We start from the raw sequence: 20,868 nt of genomic DNA, 5'->3' as shown, positions 1-20,868 counted from the left end.
GGGTCCTCCTCAGGTGGATGTGCCTGGGAGTGCATGCCCTTGTCACACAGCCATGTGGAGCCGGGCAGGCAGGGTGTCCTCTCCTGCGGGGTCCTGCCTCCCATCACCTCACTCAGCTGTCTTGGGGGGCATGAGCCCAGCCAGCACTCTGTAGTTCCAGGCTGGTGGGTGGGCAGGTGGCAAGACAAATGAAATGCGGGTAGAAACGTCTCAGCATTCTGGAGGCTCTGGGGAGGCCTCCTGCTCATCAGCCTAGCTGCAGAGGGCAAGGGCTGGGAGCCAGATACCGGAGTCACTTGTGGTTAGATCCAGCTGCCTGGACTCTCCAAGACCAGGTGTTCCTTTACCTTCTAAATGTGGAACAGAGTGCACGCGGGAACCACAGTGTATCTGGGAGAGAAGACGGCTGCCTCCTTCCTGACGAGCAGCTACAGGCTGAAAGATCTGCAAAGTCCCCTTGTCTCCGTTGGCCTGACGAAGAGGCTGTGCTGTCACTGCAGTTCCAGGACCCTGCACATTTCTCCCTATAACGCACAGCAAGCTTACATTTGGGGAGGTCCATTTCGACGGAGGTCAATGCTTGCCTCCAGCGTGGCGGCCCACAGCGCACACACCAGCACAAACCGGTCGCAGAACCTAGGCTCAAACACGCCGGCTGCCACCTTCCACCCTGCTCCCTGGGCAGCTGCTGTTCCCAAAGCACGAGCGTAGCTGTCCGCTCCGCTCATCGCGCACGGGGACCGCCGCCTCCGGGCACCTTTCCCCACCGCGAGGCCCTCTACAGGGCGCTCCCCCGCGCCCCTGCGTGCAGCGGCCCCTCTGGAACTAACACCCCCTTCCCCGATCCTCCCGAATGCCACTCTTCCTTGCACAACAGCCTCCCTGTCGCGGAATTCGCACCCGCGGAGAGACTCCAGGGTCTGGCTGCCGACCCTGCCCAGGGACGCCGCCGAGGGCCAGCGTCACTCAACGGTGCCTGGTGTTAACTTCAGCAGGAAGCAGCGTGGCATCGCTCTCCTCCTCCGGACCGCACAGGCTCCGCGACCGCCCCCAGCCGAGCTCAGCCGTCTCCTCGAGGTCGGCGGAAGGAGGACCACGCTGCGGCGCCTGCGCAGCCGCGAGAGCGTCCGCGCGCATGCGCCGGGACGCGTCCATTTCCCGGTCGCCCCCCCGCGTCCCCCGCCGATGGTTCCGTCCGAGGGGGCGGGGCCAGGCGCGGCGGGAAAATCCGCGCGGAGCGCGGAGCGCGGCACCGCTTCCGTCTTGTGCCGTACCAGGTCCCTGTCCGTGTGCCCGGTCCCGTCATGGCACAGCCCCGACTCACCGACTTCTTCGCGCGCCGTCGCCCGGGGCTCCGCGCCGCGCCGCCGCGGGTCAAGCCGGCCTGGCGCACCCCAAGCCCCGCCAAGCCCGCGCCCGGCGCCCCGGCCCGCACCCCGGGCGGCAGCCGCAAGCGTGCCCGCCCGCCCGCCGAGCCCACGCGCGACCACCCCGCGCTGCCCGCGCGCCGGAGGCTGCGGCTGCCGGCCGACACGGTGTGGGGGGAAACTGAGACCGGGGCGGGGGCAGGGGGGACGCGGATCGGGGGTCTGGCTGCAGACGGTGCACCATGCAGAGAACAGGCCCGGTCTGTTCTCTCTCCCCCTGAGAACAGGCTGCAAGAGAAAGGCCTGGGGCCCGGTCACCGCAGACGGCAGGGGGCAGGTGTGCTGTGGCCGCCGCAAGAACCGGGCACAGAGCTCCCCGCAGCGAGGGCGCAGAGGTGCTGGCGTGAGGAGGGCCAGGGCTCAGTGGGCTGGTAGATGGCTGGCCTGCCTGCAAGCCTGGGCGAGGGGTCAGGCCGGAGAAGAACGGGAAGCAGGCTATGGGCCCGGCCCTCTGGCTCAACTCCAGCAAAAACCTCCCCTGGGCCCCCAGCAGCGCGTATTCTAGCTTGCTGAGGGAGGCAGGAATCCCTTTCCCCGCAGTCGCAGTCTCGTCACTCGTTCACCTTCGGCGTTCTGCCCACCAGGTCTCCGATCCCGCTGACCCGGCTGACCCGACTGCCCCCGCTGTCCCCGCTGACCCGGCTGACCCGACTGCCCCCGCTGCCCCCACTGTCTGTGCTGCCCCCGCTGACCTGGCGGCCCCCACTGTCCCCGCTGCCCCCGGCTCCCCAGAGCAGGCCCCTCCCTCAGCAGGTCTACAGCCCTGCCTGGCCGCTCAGGAGAAGGTGAGGCTGGACCCAGGGTGGGGGAGGTAGAGTGATGTGGGTGTGGACGGCCAGCTGAAGGCATCTTGTGTCCACAGGCCTCAAAAGTCACTTTTTCTGAGCTCAAGTCGTGCCTGCAGCGGGCACGGGAGCTAGGGGCCCGGGCCCAGGAGCTAAGGGCAAGTGCCCAGAGGAAGGATGCTGGGGAACTCAGCGTGCCCGAGGACCAGGGGCCCCCAGCAGGGCCACGGTGAGTCCTGGGTGGGCGGTCAGGCACCGGAGGAAAGGCTAGGCTGGTAGAGGCCAGGGCTGCCCCTTCCGTGGAGCCCGTGCAGGTGACGTGGCTGTCGGATCCCAGCCCGGCCACTGGCCAGCTCCGCACCCTGGCCTCCATCTGTGAGCGGTGCCACTTCTTGCCGCGGGGGGCCCTTGTGAGCTTCAGATGCTGTCAACAGCTCACCGTTATGGGGTATTTGTCCCGTGTAGTCATGTCTGTCCTCCCCAGCTCCGGCGGTCGTCGGGTGACTCTTCGAGATGAGGGAACTGGGCTTGGGGGTGTCTGTCCTCCCCAGCTCCGGCGGTCGTCGGGTGACTCTTCGAGATGAGGGAACCGGGCTTGGGGGTGGCCAGGGACTTCCCTAGGTGACCAGGCAGGACGTGGCTAGTTTTGGAGCTATGCCTTTCTGTCTGCACTTCCGGCCGTGCGCATGATGGGGACACGGGCTGTGCGGCGGCTGTGGGAACGGGGCGTGGTGTGTCATGGGAGTGGTTCTCAAGCCCCGGCTCTGGGGTCTCCCTGGCCACGTTGCCTGCCTGCTGTTGGTGTTGGAGGGGTGTGGGTCTGCCGCTTCCCTGACGCCTGGATCCCTCCCTGGCAGTGGACAGAAGGCCCCTGCCTACCAGCGCTTCCACGCCCTGGCCCAGCCGGGGCCCCCGAGCCTCGTGCTGCCCTACAAGTACCAGGTGCTGGCGGAGATGTTCCGCAGCATGGACACCATCGTGGGCATGCTCTACAACCGCTCCGAGACCGTGACCTTTGCCAAAGTCAAGCAGGGCGTCCAGGACATGATGCGCAAGTGAGTGGCCCGCCACGGCGGGGCCCTCCCCCCGCCTGTGGAGTCTGCCGTGTGCCCTACCGGGCGCTCTCTGACCCCAGCACCTTGTCCCGTAGGCGCTTTGAGGAGCGCAATGTTGGCCAGATCAGAACTGTGTACCCTACTTCCTACCGCTTCCGCCAGGAGCGCAATGTCCCCACCTTCAAGGACGGTGTTAAGAGGTCTGATTACCAGCTTACCATCGAGCCGCTGCTGGACGAGGGTGAGTGTGCTGTGGCTGAGTTCATGCAGCCCTGCGCCTCTGGTTCCCCGCCAGTGCCACGGTTTTGAGCATGGGTGTTAGGCGTTGGGTCCCCGGCCTCCCACGAGACCCGGGGTCTCGGGGCTGGGGGCTCAGGCCTGAAACCTGCCCACAGAGGCCGGCAGCACGGCGCCCCAGCTCACAGCCTCGTGCCTCCTGCAGCGCCGGCAGGTCTTCAGGCAGAATCTGGTGGAGCGCGTCCGTGAGCACCACAGGGTGAGTGTGCGCCCCGGGACGGTCAGCTCGGCCCCTGGAGGAAGCCTCTCCCCAGCCCGCCCTGATCTCCGCCCCCTCCTCCGGTCCAGGGCTCGGTCCTACCTGCAAGAACCAGGCCCTCTCTAGAGTTCTCTGAGCCCCTCCTACGGCTGCCTCCTGCAGGGTGGGTGCGGGCTGGGGGGCGGGCCCTGGTCCCGGTCAGCTGAGGGGGAGGAGCTCAGCATGGCAGCCTCAGGCCCTGAGAGGTTCATGACGGGCTCCTTGGGTGCTGGTGGCTGCTGTGTCCGGCTCTTGGCCCAGCTGAGCACCTGAGCTCAGGTGCAGGACCTTGCCCAGGGTCGCTCAGCTGGGACGGGAGCCCAGCAGCTTTGCCTACCCCTACACGGATGTGCCCAGGGTCACCCGGCACGCCCTGTCCCCTTTACACACAGGCCTTCCTGGCCTCCCTGAACCCTCCCATGGTGGTGCCCGAGGACCAGCTCACACGTTGGCACCCGCGCTTCAATGTGGACGAGGTGCCTGACATTGAGCCGGCCGAGCTGCCCCAGCCGCCCACCACAGAGAAGCCGGCCACTGCCCGGGAGGTGCTGGCCCGTGCCCGCAGCTTCATGTCACCCAGGGTGAGACTGTGTCCGGGATGACGGGGCAGGGCAGCCCGACCTCCACGTGGGCACCTGACAGGCTCCATCCTTGGCCAAGTGCCTCACAGGTGGCGGGATGTGCCCTCCCCTCATGCCTGGACGTACAGGGTGCTTGGGCTGGACAGACAGCGACTCCTGGGCAGGGGAGGCTGCTCCTCATTTCTCCCGTCTGACCTGCCGCAGATGGAAAAGGCCCTGAGTGACCTGGCTCTGCGTACGGCCCAGCCCAGCAGCCCTGGGTCCCCCAGCCCTGCCCTGCCGGCCACCCCGCCTGCGGCCCTGAGGGGGGTGTCCCAGGACCTGCTGGAGAGGGTGAGTGTTGGGGGTCCTCGCAGAGTGGCCGCAGGGCTGGCCTTGCACTGACCGCCCCCCCCCTCCCCGGGCCCCCTGCAGATCCGGTGCAAGGAGAAACAGAAGCAGCTGGCCCAGATGACACGCCGGCCAGAGCAGGAGAAGCGGCTGCAGAGGCTGGAGCGGCTCCCTGAGCTGGCCCGCGTGCTGCGCGGCGTCTTCGTGTCCGCGCGGAAGCCAGCGCTCACCATGGAGGTGGCCTGCAGCAGAATGCTGGGCAGCTACCCTGCAGCCATGAGCCCCGGTGTGTGCTGGGCCCTCCCTGTGTCCCCAGCTCCTGGGTGAGGGTGGGTGCCGTGGACTGGCTGCTCCCCACACGTGTGGGGTCTGTGGTGTGTGCTGGGCCCTCCCTGTGTCCCCGGCTCCTGGGTGAGGGTGGGTGCCGTGGACTGGCTGCTCCCCACACGTGTGGGGTCTGTGGTGTGTGCTGGGTGGGCACAGTGCCCTTAGAGTCACTTCTCGAGCCTCTGTGCTCACAACCCAGCCAGTCACCCTGCAGCCCCTCGGACGGCCCCACGCCCCACGGGACCGGCAGCTCCCTCCTGGGGACCGGGACTGGCGTGGGGCTCAGTGGGAGGGGTCAGCTCCTTGGCAAGGCTGTCCCCCATCTTTCCTCTGTTCACTCTGCTTCTCGGGGACACAGACAGGCTTGGCGGGTATGGGCGAGAGGGGCAGGGCTGGTCCTAAGGAAGGCCTGCTGACAGGGCCTGGACACCCACCCTGTGGGGGCTTAGCATCCAGCTAAGCTATCAGATGTGCATCGGCCCCAGCCTCACACACCCCCTCCGTCTGCAGGGGAGATGGAGAAGCACGTGCGGCTCCTCTCCGAGCTGCTGCCCGACTGGCTCAGCCTCCACCACATCCGCACGGACACCTACGTCAAGCTGGACAAGGCTGCTGACCTGGCAGGTGTCATCACACGGCTGGCCTGCCTTGCCCGTGCGGAGGCGGCGCTATGAGCGCCTCGCAGACATGGGCTTCAGGTCCCCGGCCTGGCCCGCTGTGTCTGTTTTACTCCCTTTAGGAACACCATGCACTTTTCCCCCTTCTGAACTCCCCACCAGGCCGTCTGGGCAGTAAGCCTCCCCCCGTGCAGCATATCGTCATTAAACTGGTTTCTGTTGGGGACTTTGTCTTTGCTGTGTTTGGGGTGTAGGGAAGTGGGGCAGGAGGTCAGGCAGTTGGCAGAATGCCCCCCCTGGACGTCGATGTGGGAATCCTGGATGGTCCAGTGGGGCTGGTGTCCCCGCTGGACCCTTGTAAGAGGGAGACAGACTGCAAGCCTGGAGGGTGGTAAGCCGCTGGCTCTGAGAATGGAGGGCAGGCCCCGAGGCTCTAGAAGCTGGGAAAGCCAAGGAGACGGTCTCCCTGGAGCCCCCTGAAGGAAGCAGCCCCAGCAACACGGACGGCACTTCCTGCGTCTGGAAGCCGCCCCAGGGGCGTGACTTGTCAGAGCCACACCGGTCTCCTGTCTGCCCTCTGTGAGGACAACCACAAGGTGCCACAGACAGGCCTGTGCAGCCTGCCATGGGGGGGGGGGGGGGCGGTTCCAGCATGTCCTGGCCCCAAGCCCAGACCTCACCCTGGCACCTGGACCGAGAGCAGCCATTCTAGCAAAGCAGTTTATTCACTTCTCTTGGTGTTTGTGAGTGCCCCTACAGGGGCCTGGGGCTGGGCCCCAGCCGGAACTGCTGGCTCCAGGCCTTGGCACCCCCAGAGCCTGCAGGAAGGACCCCGACGATGGCCTAGGCCCTGGAGAAACTGCAGAAAAGTTACAAAATTGAAAAGGAAAAAAAAAAAAAAAAAAAGTCCTGGCAGATGGCCGGCGCCCCCTGGTGGCCAGAGCCAGCCACCGGGCTGGACCTCTTCCTTGCCAGGATGGGGCCAGAGTCACTCGAACTGCAGGAGAGAGAAGAAGGGCACGGGCGTCAGCTTCTCCCTGCCCTTCAGCGACGTCAGCTCCACGAGGCTCACGCACTCCAGCACCTCGGCCTGCAGCTGGCCCAGCAGCTCACACGCTGCCCGCATGGTTCCTGGGCGGGGGCGGGGGAAGGGGGTTGGTATGGTGACAAGGCTCCCAATGGCCCGTGCAGGGTCCTGCTGCTCACGGGTAAACTGTAGAGTGCCGGGGCCCCAGTCCACTTCTCACTCCTGCAGTGAGGCACTTTCTTCCAGCCCTAGCAGCCCTCCTGCCAGGCCCTCTTTGCTGGGGGGAGACCCTCACCGCCAGTGGCCAGCAGATCATCCACGACAACCACCTTCTGCCCCGGCTCCAGGGCGTCTCTCTGGATTTCCAGCTCAGCCTAGGGATGGGAAGCAGGCCCACGGTCTGCATGTGTCTGAAGACGGCCTGGGAGGTGATGCTGACAGGACGCCCCACAGTCTGGGCCCCGTTCTCAACCCACCCAGCGGTTTCCCGGCTGCGTGCACTAGCCTGGCGTCTCAGGCTGAGCACCACCCACGGCAGGGCCACTAGACCCCACAACTATCCCTGGGGGACCGAAGGGTCAAAGGCAGCAGTACACGCAGCCCACCCACCTTGCCGTATTCCAGAGTGTATGAGGCAGACACAGTGGGGCCAGGGAGCTTCCCTCGTTTTCGGATGAGCACGCAGCCCAAGCCAAGCTCCTGGGCCAGGGAGGGGCCGAACAGAAATCCTCTGGAGTCCAGGCCTGTTGGCGAGAGCTGGGGTGTCAAGGGGCAGCTGTGGGGCACGGCAGCACGAGATCCCCGTGGGCCAGTGCTGGAAGAGAACACGGAGCTTTTGCATTGACAGAAAGCCCCTGGCCCTGTCAGCTCCAGCTACAAGACCAACGACATCCATCCTCTTGCACCCATTGGGCACAGGGACTGCTGGGTGCTGACGGGAGCTCGGGAGCCGGGGCCAAGGACCAGGTGTGTCTGGCACGGGCCTGAACGTGGCTGCGTGGCCTCAGGGAAGTGACCTGACTTCTCCTTGTCTCTAACTGGGCTAGCAGTGGCCGTGGATTGGACTGGACACCTCTTGTCATCCTTAAAAGCAGCACCTGCCCGGAAAGGGGCAGTGCGGGCCCCCACCCCACCCAGGGGTGCCGTGGGGGCGGCTTCCAGAAGGACCCCCCTGGAGGACTCAGCCAAGTGGAAGGCTGTGGTCCCTCCCAGACGTGGGGAGCCGCTGGAGGGCCAGGGGAAGGGCTCGCACAAGGACAAGACCTGCCGGGGTGCGCGCGGGGAAAGGGCCCGGCCCGCGCGGCTCAGTACACACTGGAGGAAGAGTCTCTGGTCAGACCCTCTCTGGGTAAATTCAGCCGCGGGGCCCCACGTGTCCGGAGCTGAGGGCCAGGAACTTGGCGGGCGGGGGGGGGGGGGGACGGACGCTGCCCTCCGCCGCGCCACCCAAGGCTGTACCCACCCTCAGGCTGCGACGTGAGGCGCAGCGGGTCCATCCTTACAACCCACCCAGACACCCGTGCAGCGTTCGGCGTGTCCCCTGAGGGTCGCCCCCGAGCCCCTCCCAAGCAAGCGCGGGGCGTCCGTCCTGTGTCCGCTCTGCTCGGGGGAGAGTAGCGCACAGGCCACACCCTCACGGGACCTGGCGCAGAGCCGGCGACCCCGCCAACCACACGGCCTCCCGGGGCGTCCCCCTGGGGTTCAGGCACCCGCCCCCGGCCCCTCCGCTTGCCCACGATGTAGTCGATCTTGCCGCCGTGGGTCTTCTTCAGGTGGTTCGCCAGTAGGCTGATGGAGGCGCGGAAGGAGTCGGGGTCCTTCAAGAGGGGCGAGATGTCCCTGGCACGCAAGAGCAGGCCCGGTGACCCCAGGGGTCGGGCCTCGGCCCCGCGCCGCCACCCTCCCGCGCCCCGCTCCGTCCGTCCGTCCGCGCGGACCACGTGTCCGGCCGGCGCGCACCTGAACAGCACCCCCGGGACGGGGAAGTCCGGGAAGCTGCGGATGCGCCCCGCCACCAGCCGCAGCTCGGGGTCCGCCATCTGGAAGCCAGCGCGTGTCGGCAACCGGGGAGCGAAGTTCGGCGACTGGGGGCGGGGCCGGCAGCTCTGCGCCTGCGCTCAGCGCCGGCAGGCGGGGCCGGACTGTGGGGGTGGGGCCGCCGCCACCGCCACCGCCCGCAGGAACTACCGTATTTCATCGAATCTTAGGTGCCAACGTCGTTAGGGCGCTCTTGTTTTTCTGCACCCTGAACAAACGCGTCCCCGCCTAGGGCGGTTTGCGCGCGCCCGGGGGGCGAAATCGGCGTCTACGCAGGCCCGGCCGGGCTCCCGGGGAGAGCCCGAGGGGCGGGGGCGCCGGGGCCTGGAGGGGTGGGGCCGGCCCCGGGAGAGTTCTGGGAGGAAGGAGGGCCAGGGCCGCCCGAGAGCACCGCCCCCTCAGCGGAGCGGGGCTGGACAGCGCACAGCTCCCCGTCCCGTCAACGTCCGCAAAAATATAGCTCTTAAAAAAAAAAAATGCCTGTACCTTTATTCTAAAACTTTTCTTCAGAACTTCCCAAGTCTTACAACGGTGCAGCTTTGGCATCACAATCCCCGCAGAGACGTGAAAACCCCCCTCTACGGAAGGCGGCTACAAAGGCCTTCGGGCAGGGACGGGGAGGGTGCGGTAAGGTGGAAGCCCACCCCCGCTTGCCCGGGGCCCTCGCGGTAGGCCGCACCGGGAGCCCAGGGCAGGAGGGTCGGCAGGGCAGCTGCTGAGGCGCCGACTTGCCCCACAGGGTACTGGGGTCGGGATCCCTGAGGAAGGCGGAAGACCAAGGTCCCCACTGGGCCAGGGGGGCCTTCCTTGACTGCTGTCACGATCCCCTCCAGGTTCGCAACCCCACCATGGAGGGGTGCAGGGGGACCCTCTGCATATAGGACCGAGGGGCCAGCACAGGACTGGCACGGCCGACCGTGACAGCGAGACTCGGGTCGCAGCCACGTCCTCTGGAGCCTGGGATGGAGGCAGGACGCCGGAGGAAGCCAGAGGGCAGCATTCAGCTCTGGGGCTGGGGTCACCGTGGCAGGGTCAGCCGGGCCAGGGGGGCTGAGAGACGCCAGGACTAGGTCTTGGGCACGTGGAGCCTGGCAAGTCCTGCTGCTGGCGGCAGAGGAGGTGTGTCTGGTGTGGGCAGGGCAGAGGGCAGCGGGGCTCCTCCAGCGCGGGAGCCCTGAGGCAAGAGCCCTCCCGCCCACAGGTACTAGTGGGGCCAGGAGCACTTCTCCGGGATGGACTCCGGGGGCGTCAGGCACTTCCCTAACTTTTCACAGCCTGGGGGCGCCCAGTTCTGGCAAAGAGAAGAGAGAACATGAAGTTGCTCTGCGCCCTTCTGGGCTCAGTAGTGGCCGACTCCTGCCCTGCCCCATCGCCTCCTTGGCCTCCGGGTGAGGAGCCACGGCCGGGCAGCCACCGGCCCTGCTGTATCGCCACGTTTCAACAACAGCTGACTCAGGAGGGTCCTTACAGCCTGCTCAGGATCATCCACACACAGCTCTCTGATCGTCAGCTGGGGTCACAGCTGGCCTGTTTCAGGGGAGCCCCTTGGCGGGGCACGTGAATGTCCACACTTGCTCTATATGGCCGTATTTCTCCCGGTCCAGAGGAGGGAGCCTTCCTTGTTTCGCCCTGTCCTCCCACTGCCCATGGGGTGTCCCTGTGCCTTGGTAGGGAGACTCAGAATCACCCTGGGGGCACTCCCCCCACAGGGGGCCTCAGAAGCTGTTGCTGAATCAGAACATCAAGGGCAGTGAGAACCTGGCGAAGGTCTCTCCTGCCCTGCATGGCATCACGTGGCCTCTGGCTGCCCATGCAGGGTGGGGCCGGCCGCTGGGGCAGGGCAGGCTTTGGGTAAGGAAGCTATTCTCAACGTTGGACGCAGAGCAAAGTGACAGAGCGTGTGCAGGATTCAGACTGCCAGTCTGGGAGGCTGGGGAGAGCGAGCACCCATGCTTCTGGAGGCTGACCCACACTGCTCTGGTCTGCCTTCAGTTCACTTGTGGGATTTGCGGGGGAGGGCTGGTCCCCCAGTTTCTCCGGGTCCAGGGGTCAGCCAGCTGCAGCAGCACCCCAGCCAGGTCCCTCCACCCTCACATCTGCTACGTCTGCACGCGGTGAGCAAGGACGCTGCCACCTGGAGCCCCAGCCTGGGCAGGCACCACATGCATTTGCTGACAGAGGGCATGCTGGGGGTGGGGACAGCTCGCTTTCACAGAAAGATTAAAAACGGGGCTTGGAGTGGGCGTGGGGGGTGCTCAGGCTCCTTGGACCCCAGGCACCTTGGTGGTCCTGAGACAGGGACCCTCTGCGGCACTGCTCTGAGTTCACAGGGCGGACCCGCCCCTCTGAGGGAAAGAGGCAGCCCTGCTGGCTTCTGCCCTGAATGTCCTTCTGTGGGGAGCCTCAGGACATGAAACCCCAGGTGTGGACAGCAGAGACAAGGCCGCCCCCACACTGGCCCTGGCTAACGAGGCAGCCTTCGTGCCCAGCGCCCGGAAGACGCTGCTAATGCCCGACTCGGTCTTCCTAGCACACGCCCCGCCACGCCGCACCGGCTCCTCAGCGCAGGCTGGAATCCATGTGGCAGCTTCGACATGCTCAGCTGCTCTCCAAACCACCGTCTGCGGGCCGCTCGGGGACAGGGGCCATCCAGATGGAACGCTGGGCTACGCCATCCCGACGGTGCTCGGTGGGTTTTGGGGTACGGCCAAAGGTTCTGACACTGGGACCAGAGATCACCCATCTTTGTGGAGCGGGGTGCCACACACACACAGTTATAGGGACAGGCCTTGCAGGCGAGTGCCCACGGGGTTCCAGGAGGTCTGTCCCTGACGGGACCTTCAGGCCATCAGCCCAGAGTATCCACGCCTGCAGAGGAGCCAAGCGACCCCCTGCCCCACCTGTGAGGTCTGTGCCAGAGCAGCAGGACAGAAGGGGGGCTCGAGCCCACAGCCCCAGCAGCCTCCGGAGGCACAACAGCTCCAGTCTATGGGTGAGGGTCTGGGGTGTGCAGACGTCACACAGCCCCAGGGACACCCTCCCAGCATCGGCAGCCCGTGGCGTATCAAGCACTTACCATGACGGCCTGGTTGCACATGTTGAGCTGGGGCTGTCCAGGGACCAAGGTCTTCTGGTGTTGCCGGACAACCAAGGTGACCCCGCGAAGGGCATCCAGGTACTCAGTGCTGGCAAAGCTGGAGGCAAGAGGGCCAGGTCACTGAGGGAGGGAGGCCCCGGCAGGCCATCGAGGTAGGCCACCTAAGTAGGTCGGGAAGAGGCCTGGGGAGTGAGGGATCCCTCCCTGATGGAGCCGCCAGCCAGCCACCTCTATCCCCTGTGCCCAGGAGTAGGCGTGCACCTCGAGAACCTTCCCCACAAATGAGGCTGCGGGCACAGCGGCCACGACTCCTGCCTCACCAGCCAGGGCCTGAGCCCCGGCCAGCACCACCAAGGGCACCGCCAGGGTCACGCGCACCCCCGAGCAGACCCAGATCTCTGCAGGCTACTAGCACCTTCGGCTTTCTCGGTCCCTCTGGCCCAGATTTGTGTAGCGGAGCAGTGGATCCTGCCCTGCTCGCCACAGTCTCTGGATCTGCAACTGTGGCACTCCCAGGTCAGCTCTGCTCCTCAGGCCCTCTACCCTGTCCGGCAGGCTGTGCTCACTGCACACAACGCCTGCAAGCTTTTCAGAGCAGGTCTCAAGGCCTGTGTCAAGTCTTTCCACGATTCTCTGGCCAGACGCACTGGGAAGGGCCGGCTTAAGCTAGGTTCAGCAGTCTCATCGGCAAGGTCTGCCTGGGTCTCCTTGTCTGGAGCATGGGCACAAGTGTGACAGGGACACGTGTGACTTCTGGGGGACCCTGGGGGCAGTCAGGCTCCTCCAGAAATCGGGTCCTGCCATCCATTCCCATGGTCCTGCTGGGTCTTGGCTCTGAAGTTACTTCCAGGGGCAGGAGGGGGGCTCAGACTGCTTCCTCCCAGCCTCCTCCTGGTCTAGCTTGATCCCCAACCCCACTCACACGCGGCCCTGGGCTCCAAACCTGTGGTTGGTGACAACCGCAAGGGTCTCCCAGCTCCCACCTGTGAGTGTCCTGGCGCGTCCGTAACAGATGGCCCCAGACTGGGGCTTAGACCACCGGAACCTCTTCCCTCCCAGTTCTGGAGGCTGGAGTCTGAGATCCAGGCAGGAACGGACCCACCCCTCGGGAAGCTCCAGGGGTGCCTTGGCACTTATCATGTTCCTTCATCTCTGCCTCTGTTCTCATGTGGCCTCTCCCGTGTCTGCGTCCCCTCTTCTGTCTCCCGTGGATACTCTCATTGGAGGTAGGGCCACCCTAATCCAGGACAACCTCACTTTGACCCTCACCTTAACTACCCCTACAAAGTCCCTACTGCCAGTAAGACCACGTGTGAGGTTCCGGTGGATGCAGGTGTGGGCACACCTGTTTCTTTCCCAGGGTCCCGGGCCTCAAAGCTGGACAAAGGTCCCAGGCAGTGTCTCAAGTGTTCTGGATGGCACGGCAAGGCCCCGTCCCAGAGCCTCACTGGCAGGAGCCCCTGGGTGGATCTTCCCAAGCCGGTGCTGCCTGCCATGCACAGAGCTTCTTCGTCCACCCCACACCCGGACCCTCAAGCCCCCAGTGCAGCCGTCCCTGAAGGCAGCCCAGGTGGGGGTCACATGGACCCGTGGGAGAGGGAGACAGATGGCAGGCAGATGGGAGCACCGGAGGAAAGCAGGCCACGCAGGGCACAGTGCTGGAAGAGGCAGCGCTGGCCAAGGCAGACACCAGAGGACAGGCCTGGAGCACCTGTTGGGGGCAGGAGGTCCCCGGGTGCTGCTTTGTGCTCTTCGGCGTCTCCAAGAGCTCAAGACATGCATTTGACTCTTTGGTAACACCCAGCCCGCTGGTGAGCACCTGCACTTGGTTGGGCCCAGCCAACGTCTTCTCAGCAGCCCAAAGGCCTCCCCGTGCCCTGGCTCACCTGAGGGGGTACCTCTCCCCCGGGTCTCGTCCCAGGTGGAAGATCAGGGGCAGCTTTGTGTGCTCCTCCTGTGTGTGGGTGGTGACTCCAGAGACATTCTGCCCGGGGCAGAAATCAACACCCTGAAACGAGAGGCCGGGAGGGTGGTGAGGGCTGTATGCATGCACGCGCATGTATGCGTGTGTGCACCTGTGTGTGCCTGCGTGTGTGCGTGCGTGCGCCCGTGCCCCAGGAGCCCAGACAGCAGTGGCCATGCCATGCCCCGCAAGGCAGGAGCTCCCCATTCCCGTGTGCTGCGTCCCAGGATGCACGAGTGAGTGCTCTGGGGCTGAGCGCGATGGAGGAGGCCTCCTGTAGGATGACGTCTTTCCCACATCCCTGGCCTCGAAGTCGCTGAGCGCTCATGTCTGTGTTTTTAGTACCCCAGTGTACCCCTTTTGGGGGGGATGGCAGGTGACTCTTTAAAATGTTTTTGGGGTACCTGGCTGGGTCAGTTGGTGGTGCATGTTAACTCTCGATCTCAGGGCTGTGAGTTTGGGCCCCACGTTGGGTGCAGAGATTGGTTAAAAAATAAAATCTTGAAAAAAAGAAAAAAAAAGTGGCTACCGCTTCAACAAAATACATGAACTATTTTAGCCCATCTGGGAGCTTCCAGGACAAAGCCACCCCACCTGGTCTGCCTCCTGCAGCCGCAGTGCTCCGTGCTCAGCACTCCCGGAAGGCTCCTGGGCCACCTCGGAGGCCAGGGAGAGACCGAGGCCCATGGCGGCAGCCTAGACGCCCCGGGAACAGCGGGGACTGAAATGGACCCTGCTGCGGACACGTCCGCGGACAAAGGAGAGCAGATCGCGTGCATCATACAGGCCCAGCTCCGCACCCTCCCCAGGCCACCCCTGCCCTCGGGGGTCCTCTTGTGGGGGGGGCAGCTTCAGCTTCTGAGGTCCGCGCGTGGCGTGAGCACCTGGGATGGCCTTGGGGCTCCCTCCCAAAGCTGCTGCGCTTGCGGCCTGGAGCTCTGTCCCCAAGGCTTGCAGGCTGCAGGACTCCCCGACTTGGAAACAGGAAAAGCCGGAATCCTGACGCCCCGGTGAGCCCAGGGCCCCGCAAGCAGCTTGGCTCCAGGCTTCAGCCAACACAGGACACGGCTTACAGGGGCTGGAGAGGTGGCTGTGACCTGTGCACGTGAACCCCAGAACTGGGGCCTGGGGGACAGACGTGTGCCACTCGCTTCTCAACCACGAGCAACTGGAAGGCTTTCTGCAGGCCCCAGTGCAGTCAACGGGCAACCCCCCTGTGTGTGACCCCCACCTCGTGTCTGCCATGGACAGCTGGTCAGTGGAGCAGGTAATATTCTGCTTTTCAATAAAGCAGGAAGGTAAGGAACCCATGAAATTTCATTTATCTGCACCGAGCTGTGATTCTTGAATCGGTGGCTGGAAAAATAAGGAGAATCGAAGATGGAGAGGGCAGCCAATGACGGATGCCCAAGTGGGTTCCAAAGTGGGCGACCCCTTGACCGTCTGGGCGCAGAAGTGCTGGAGAACACGTATCGACAGTGGGAGAACCACCACTTCTAGCACAAAAAGGCTGGTAGCTAATGGTCTAGACAGAACACACAAGTCCTCATTTGGATGCAAATCAAATACACTATTTAATTAAGATGCTGCTAATTTGCACAGAATTGCCCTTATGACAGCTGTCCCATGAGGGAGGGCGTGCCCATGGGGCATCAGAGCCGAGCCAGCTCCAGTGGCCCCTTCTCCCTTGGAGCCCAGCGCTCTGCGCAGAGCGGGGCATGGGGAGCGGGGCACACCTGCCCCTCCGTAGCCCTGGCCCCTGGAGCCCTGCACTCAGGTAAGTGTGGGACGTAGTCCAAAAGTGCAGAAGGTCACGTGCACATGTGTACCCCACTCCTGCTGTGCTCTGGGCTGGCACAGGGAAGCTGGTCCCTCCATCCTCCTCTGCCCTCCCTGCTCAGCCAGCCCCAGGGGAATGGAAAAGCCTGACCTGGGGTGTGGCCGGGCCCCAGGAACAAGGGTACGGCTGGGAAGCTAACAAGGTCCATGCGGGTGGTTCCCAAGCCAGGACCACAGACCCGCACAGCCTGGCTGACACGTATCCCCAGGCCTGTTGGTGGTTCCCAAGCCAGGACCACAGACCCGCACACCCTGGCTGACACGTACCCCGAGGCCTGTCCCTCAGGTTGGGAGCCTGCCCGGGCCTGGCTGTGCCCCAGCAGGGCAGGCCCATGGCTTCTGAACAAAGCTGCCCGCAGCATGTCAGCACCTGGAAGGGCTGGGAAGAGGTGGCCTGCCATCCCCCTGGTGCTCCAGGAAGCAGCCGATGGCCGCGGGGATGCTGTCACCCTTACCTCTTGGGCCTTTCGCACCCTCACATGCCCCCTGGGTCATAGTGACCCCTGGAGGGAGAAGGGTCATCAGAACAGCTGACTGTCAGCCCACTCCCCCACCGGGCAGCTGCCCCCCAGGCAGAGACTCCCCTAACCTCTATACAGAGGAGAAAAGAACTGTGTGCTTCATCTGCTGAGAACTCAGAAGCTATGCCAAGCAACAACCCCAAGGGAGAGGGAGCCCTGTGTCCGCAGGCGGGGACGGCCTCTCCCGATATTTCCTGGCCCACCATAAACACAGGACGGGTCACTCGGGGAGCTGCTCCACCTGCAGAACCTTCTGCACTTTCCCAACACCCTTTCTGAAAGAAGCTCCCCCAGCTCTTCCGGGTTTCGGCCCGCGTGGAAGCTGGGACGGGTCTCATCTGGGCCGGGGCTCACTGGACCCTGACCCAAGGGGCCCCAAGAGCCTGCAGGCCCAGGGAGCCCCAGGGAGGCCTGACGGGTGGCTGCTCCTGTGCCACCTGGACAGTGGGGCCGGAGAGAGAAGTGAGACCACACAGCCGCCCCCAAGCCCACATGGCCAGGCTCTGGGTTTTTGGGTGCTCCTATGACCTCTTAGCCTCTGAGCACCTAAAGGGCAAACCACGTGCAGCCCTGCCTGATAGGAGATGGGGTACCAGGTGCTCCGGATGGCTGAGATTATACCTGAAGAAAGGACGGGCTCGGCTGTGGGGAGGGAGAGCAGGTGCGGGGACCCTGGCCACAAGCTGGGAGGGCTGGGGGCTGCCTGGAGGAGGCTGGTGCCAAGAGTGCAGGCCAGGGGACAGGGCTCTGCCATGCCCTTTACTAAGAGTGTTCTGGTAGAGGTTGGGGGTTGCTGCCACAGTGAGTCTGGAGGCCCACAGGTAAGGTGGTGAGCACGAGAGCCCTGTAGCCACCAGCCCTCTGCAGAGGCCTCTGGTCCCGACCGCCTGTTGGCCTGCGCTGTCCAGAGGTGTCCTCCTAAGGACAAGGTGCTGGGGGTGCAGAGTCCACGGCACCCCAAGCCCCCTTACCTGTCTGAACTCCTCCCAGGAATTGGTCCAGGTCCAGAAGTGGGCCTTGTACTGGCCAAGGGTGACTGCCATCAGTGTGTTGCCACGATAATAGAATATTGGTCTATTGGGGAAAAAAGGAAAGGGTCAGGAAACACAAGAAACTTGTGGGCGCACAGTTATGTTGACACGTTACAGAAATGACCATGCTGGGCTCAGACTGGGCACAAGGGTGAACAGGTCCACCAGGCTGTGAGGGGTGAGCCCCATGGTCGGTCCCCTTCGCTCTCGGCCCTGGGGGTGAAGCTGGCGGCAGGAGGAGAGCGGCTCTAGCCCTCACCTTGGGGTCAGACAGCCTGCTAAGACCACCACCACCTGCACCCCCTCCCCACCAGTAAACCAGCTCTTGTCCAGAGTTCAAGACACAAAAGACAAACAACGCTGAAAACACCTAACAATACTGTCTCATCCGCACCCTAAAGCCAAGGCCGCGGGCGGCTCTGAGGACAGTGGGGCTGCCTCCCCTGCTACACGACTTAGTGTTTCAGAATTCACATCCCTGGGAACCTCGTTTTGTTTGAGCAGAACAGCAGCTGGTCTCAAGCCAGGGAGAAGCTGAGTCTGGACACGAAGGATCCAGCAGGGGTGGAGCCCAGGACAGGGCCGGGCTCTGGGGTCTGGACGGCTGGTAACTGGGGCAGAACAGTCTGTCCTCCCTCCCGCGTCCTTCTGCCCCGAGTGCTGGGCCTGGATGTGCCCCAATGCCCCAGGTGCTGGGAACGGTCTTGGAGGACCAGGGCACTTGCCCCTCATGTCCTCCTCCTGCCCCGAGCCAGCTGGGGGAGGAAACTGCTTTGTCAGCGAGGCTTGGCTCTGTCACCTGGTGCTGGGGGGCCAGTGCCCGGCTGGAACCCACCTGTCTGTCAGCTGGCCCCACAGCATGGCGGGGAGCAGGTCCAGGCCATCGATCACCCTGTCACTGGGCGGCACCAGGCCTGCGAGGGACAGGCTGGTGGTGAAGAGGTCCATGACGCTGCCCAGCTGGTGGCTCACCTGAAATGACGGGACGGAGGTGCACTCAGGATGCCCTGCGCTGACCAGATGGCAGCCAAGGCTCAGGTCCCCGGGCATGGGCCCATCTGCTGCCCAGCCAGGGGCACACGGTCACACCCCCTTCAGCGCACACACACAGGGACAGAGACCCTCCCTGCCCGACGTCCACATGTGGGAGCACACACCCTGGCCCCGGCTCCTTCCTCTCGGCCCTGCCCTTGCAGCCTCACCCTGCTCCAGGCTGTCCTGGAGCCCCTCATGTCCTTGAGAGTCAGACTGGAGCACATGGGGCCACCACACTCACTCTCCCGCCTCAGGACCCCACAACGGAGGGACAAGCCCCCTCCCTAGGAGACTGGCTTTGCGAGGTTAGGGCCGAGTGTGGAGTCACACTGTCCCATCCCCAAGTCCCAATCCTTCCGTGGTGACTACAAATCGGAAGGAGACAGAGGTGAGGAGAGGGTGCAGGAAGATGCTGGCGGGGTCCAGCCTGGTGAGGCCGGCCCCCTCTGAGCCCATCTGTCACCACTACCTGAACACTGAGGTAAGAGCACAGGTGGAAAAAAGACCCGCGAGGCCCAGAGCAGCGCAGAAGCAGGGGCTGCGGGCTGGGGCCGTCGGGAGGGCCCAGAGACTACCCGGGCCCAAAATGCACGGTCTGACTCCATGCAACCAGCAAGATGGGTCTGAGGAAAGCAGCGCTCTCGGCCAAGGGCCGCGTGCTGGTCCCCATGGATACACGTCTGCTCCCCTCATCTGGAACCCGCCCGGTCCCTTCATCCCACCATACAGCTCAGCGGCCTGGATCTGGGGGTGAGGGCCAGGTCGGCGGGGAGGCCCGGAGAGTCTGCTGGCAGGCCTAGCGAGGCAGGCATCCCGTGTGCACGCGGTTGGCTGGGACCTCCAGCCACTGCTTCCCACGCCCTGGATCACGTGTGGACACAGACAGGCTGTGGCTGCTCGCGTCGCAGGTTCTGCGGCCCAGTGTGGGGGAACGGGAAGGCAATGTTTGACTTAAACCTTCTACGGAGGTTCGCGGGGGAGAGGAGGTGGCGGCCAATGGCATCACCTCATTGCCACGGCTTCTCTCCCTTGCCACTTTTTTTGGACAAAAGAGAAAAAGAAAAAAAGAAATCTAAATATTTTAACTGCCTGGGAAAAACAAATGGAGAAGAGAGACTGCCGTGTGGGTGGCATGGTGGGGTAGAACAGGGTATCTGATGTCCTCCTTGTGCGCACAGAACGGCTGGGAACACACAAACTCTTCCTGAAGGACAGAAACTCTCAACACGCATGACGTCTTTAAGAAAAAGCAGTCCATCTGCTGTGGGCACGTGGGTGTCCCTGCTGGTGCTACCACCACTCCCAAGACTCCACTCTGCAACAGTCACCCTGCCAGGCGTGAGGGGGGCTGAGTACTTGAACCTGCTGGACACACGAGAGTGGTTCAATAAAGTCCCGCCGTGGTCATCACAGGGCACAGGCCTCACAACCTGTTGGCTTCAATTTCAGCGTGTGCCATGGGACACAGCGCAGGGAAGGCCACACGGCTCTGTTCGGCATGCTCTCTCCTCCAGGGAGCAGGGCCCAGAAGGGTGTGGAGCCAGGCGGATGAGCGGTGGAGGGGGATGATCCCAAAGGCTGGAGCCCTCCCTAGGGAGACAGGTCCCCACGGAGATGGTCCTGGAGGAAGAAGCTGTGGGGGAGCCAGGGGAGGAGGGTGGGCTCCATGCCCCACACCTGGGGCCTGCTCCCCACTCTGCCACCTGACAGCCAGCAGTCCCGACAAGTGAGTTCCTCTCCCGGGGCCACAGTTTGCTAACATGTAGCATGGGAGTGGTGGTGACGGTGGTGATGGTGGTGATGATGATGATGATGATGTGATGGTGGACAGAACAACACCCACCCCCTACTGAGGTCCACGTCCCAAACCCCGGACCCTGTGAACATTTACTTACACGGTAAAGAGGAAATCAAAGCTGCCAAGCAGCTGGCCTTAAAACAGGAGCTGATCCTGGATCCCTGGCAATGGCCAAGGGGCCAGAGCCAGAGGGACGAGGGTCACTGTGGGGCCCTGACCGTGGACAGTGGCTGGGGGGCCAGAGCCAGAGGGACCAGGGTCACCGCGGGGCCCTGACTGTGGACATGACCGGGGGGGCCAGAGCCAGAGGGATGAGGGTCACCGCGGGGTCCTGACCATGGACATGACGGGGGGGCCAGAGCCAGAGGGACAAGGGTCACCGCGGGGCCCTGACCGTAGACAGTTGCCAGGGGACCAGAACCAGAGGGACGAGGGTCACCGCGGGGCCCTGACCGTGGACATGACCGGGGGGCCAGAGCCAGAGGGACCAGGGTCACTGCGGGGCCCTGACAGTGGACATGACCAGGGCGCCAGAGCCAGAGGGACGAGGGTCACTGCGGGGCCCTGACAGTGGACATGACCAGGGCGCCAGAGCCAGAGGGACGAGGGTCACCGCGGGGCCCTAACCGTGGACATGACCGGGGGGCCAGAGCCAGAGGGACGAGGGGACGTTCGACTGGCCGTTGCCGGCCTGGACGGTGGAGGGAGGGGCCGTGGGTGCCTGGAGAAGCCGGGAAAGATGAGGAAATGGATCCTCCTTTGGACCCTCCAGAAGCTGTGAGCCTGGCCCAGGAGGCCTGGCCGGTCTTCCGACCTCCAGCCCGAATGGATGAGGATGCTGTGTAAGCCACTGAGCGTGGCAA

General features: G+C 64.4%; 3 protein-coding genes across 3 annotated transcripts in view; 1 reads left to right on the top strand and 2 right to left on the bottom strand.

Annotated features, from left to right (window-relative positions):
* Nucleotides 1-1,304: 1,304 nt before the first annotated feature.
* CDT1 (chromatin licensing and DNA replication factor 1) lies at nt 1,305-5,875 on the top strand. Its single transcript, XM_027619541.2, has 10 exons — nt 1,305-1,535; nt 2,012-2,212; nt 2,290-2,441; nt 3,070-3,267; nt 3,363-3,508; nt 3,663-3,763; nt 4,195-4,383; nt 4,588-4,716; nt 4,798-4,999; nt 5,551-5,875. The coding sequence occupies exons 1-10, from the start codon at nt 1,305-1,307 to the stop codon at nt 5,712-5,714; spliced, it is 1,713 nt and encodes a 570-aa protein (XP_027475342.1). The 3' UTR covers nt 5,715-5,875.
* A 492-nt stretch (nt 5,876-6,367) lies between these two features.
* On the bottom strand, nt 6,368-8,859 carry APRT (adenine phosphoribosyltransferase). The gene is made up of 5 exons (XM_027618060.2): nt 8,644-8,859; nt 8,417-8,523; nt 7,294-7,427; nt 6,980-7,058; nt 6,368-6,788 (listed from the first exon to the last, which is right to left on the bottom strand). The coding sequence occupies exons 1-5, from the start codon at nt 8,721-8,723 to the stop codon at nt 6,646-6,648; spliced, it is 543 nt and encodes a 180-aa protein (XP_027473861.1). The 5' UTR covers nt 8,724-8,859; the 3' UTR covers nt 6,368-6,645.
* Nucleotides 8,860-8,998: 139 nt separating this feature from the next.
* Nucleotides 8,999-20,868, bottom strand: part of GALNS (galactosamine (N-acetyl)-6-sulfatase) — a 26,511-nt gene continuing 14,641 nt past the window's right edge. The window contains 5 exon segments of the mRNA XM_027618059.2: nt 8,999-10,012; nt 11,798-11,915; nt 13,705-13,826; nt 17,113-17,215; nt 18,008-18,144. Of these exon segments, the coding sequence (XP_027473860.2) occupies nt 9,926-10,012; nt 11,798-11,915; nt 13,705-13,826; nt 17,113-17,215; nt 18,008-18,144 (567 nt within the window). The 3' untranslated portion in view covers nt 8,999-9,925.

Source organism: Zalophus californianus, chromosome 17 (genome assembly GCF_009762305.2).
Source record: "Zalophus californianus isolate mZalCal1 chromosome 17, mZalCal1.pri.v2, whole genome shotgun sequence".
NCBI classification, from domain to species: domain Eukaryota; kingdom Metazoa; phylum Chordata; class Mammalia; order Carnivora; family Otariidae; genus Zalophus; species Zalophus californianus.
This window is presented reverse-complemented; position numbering and strand designations above follow the sequence as displayed.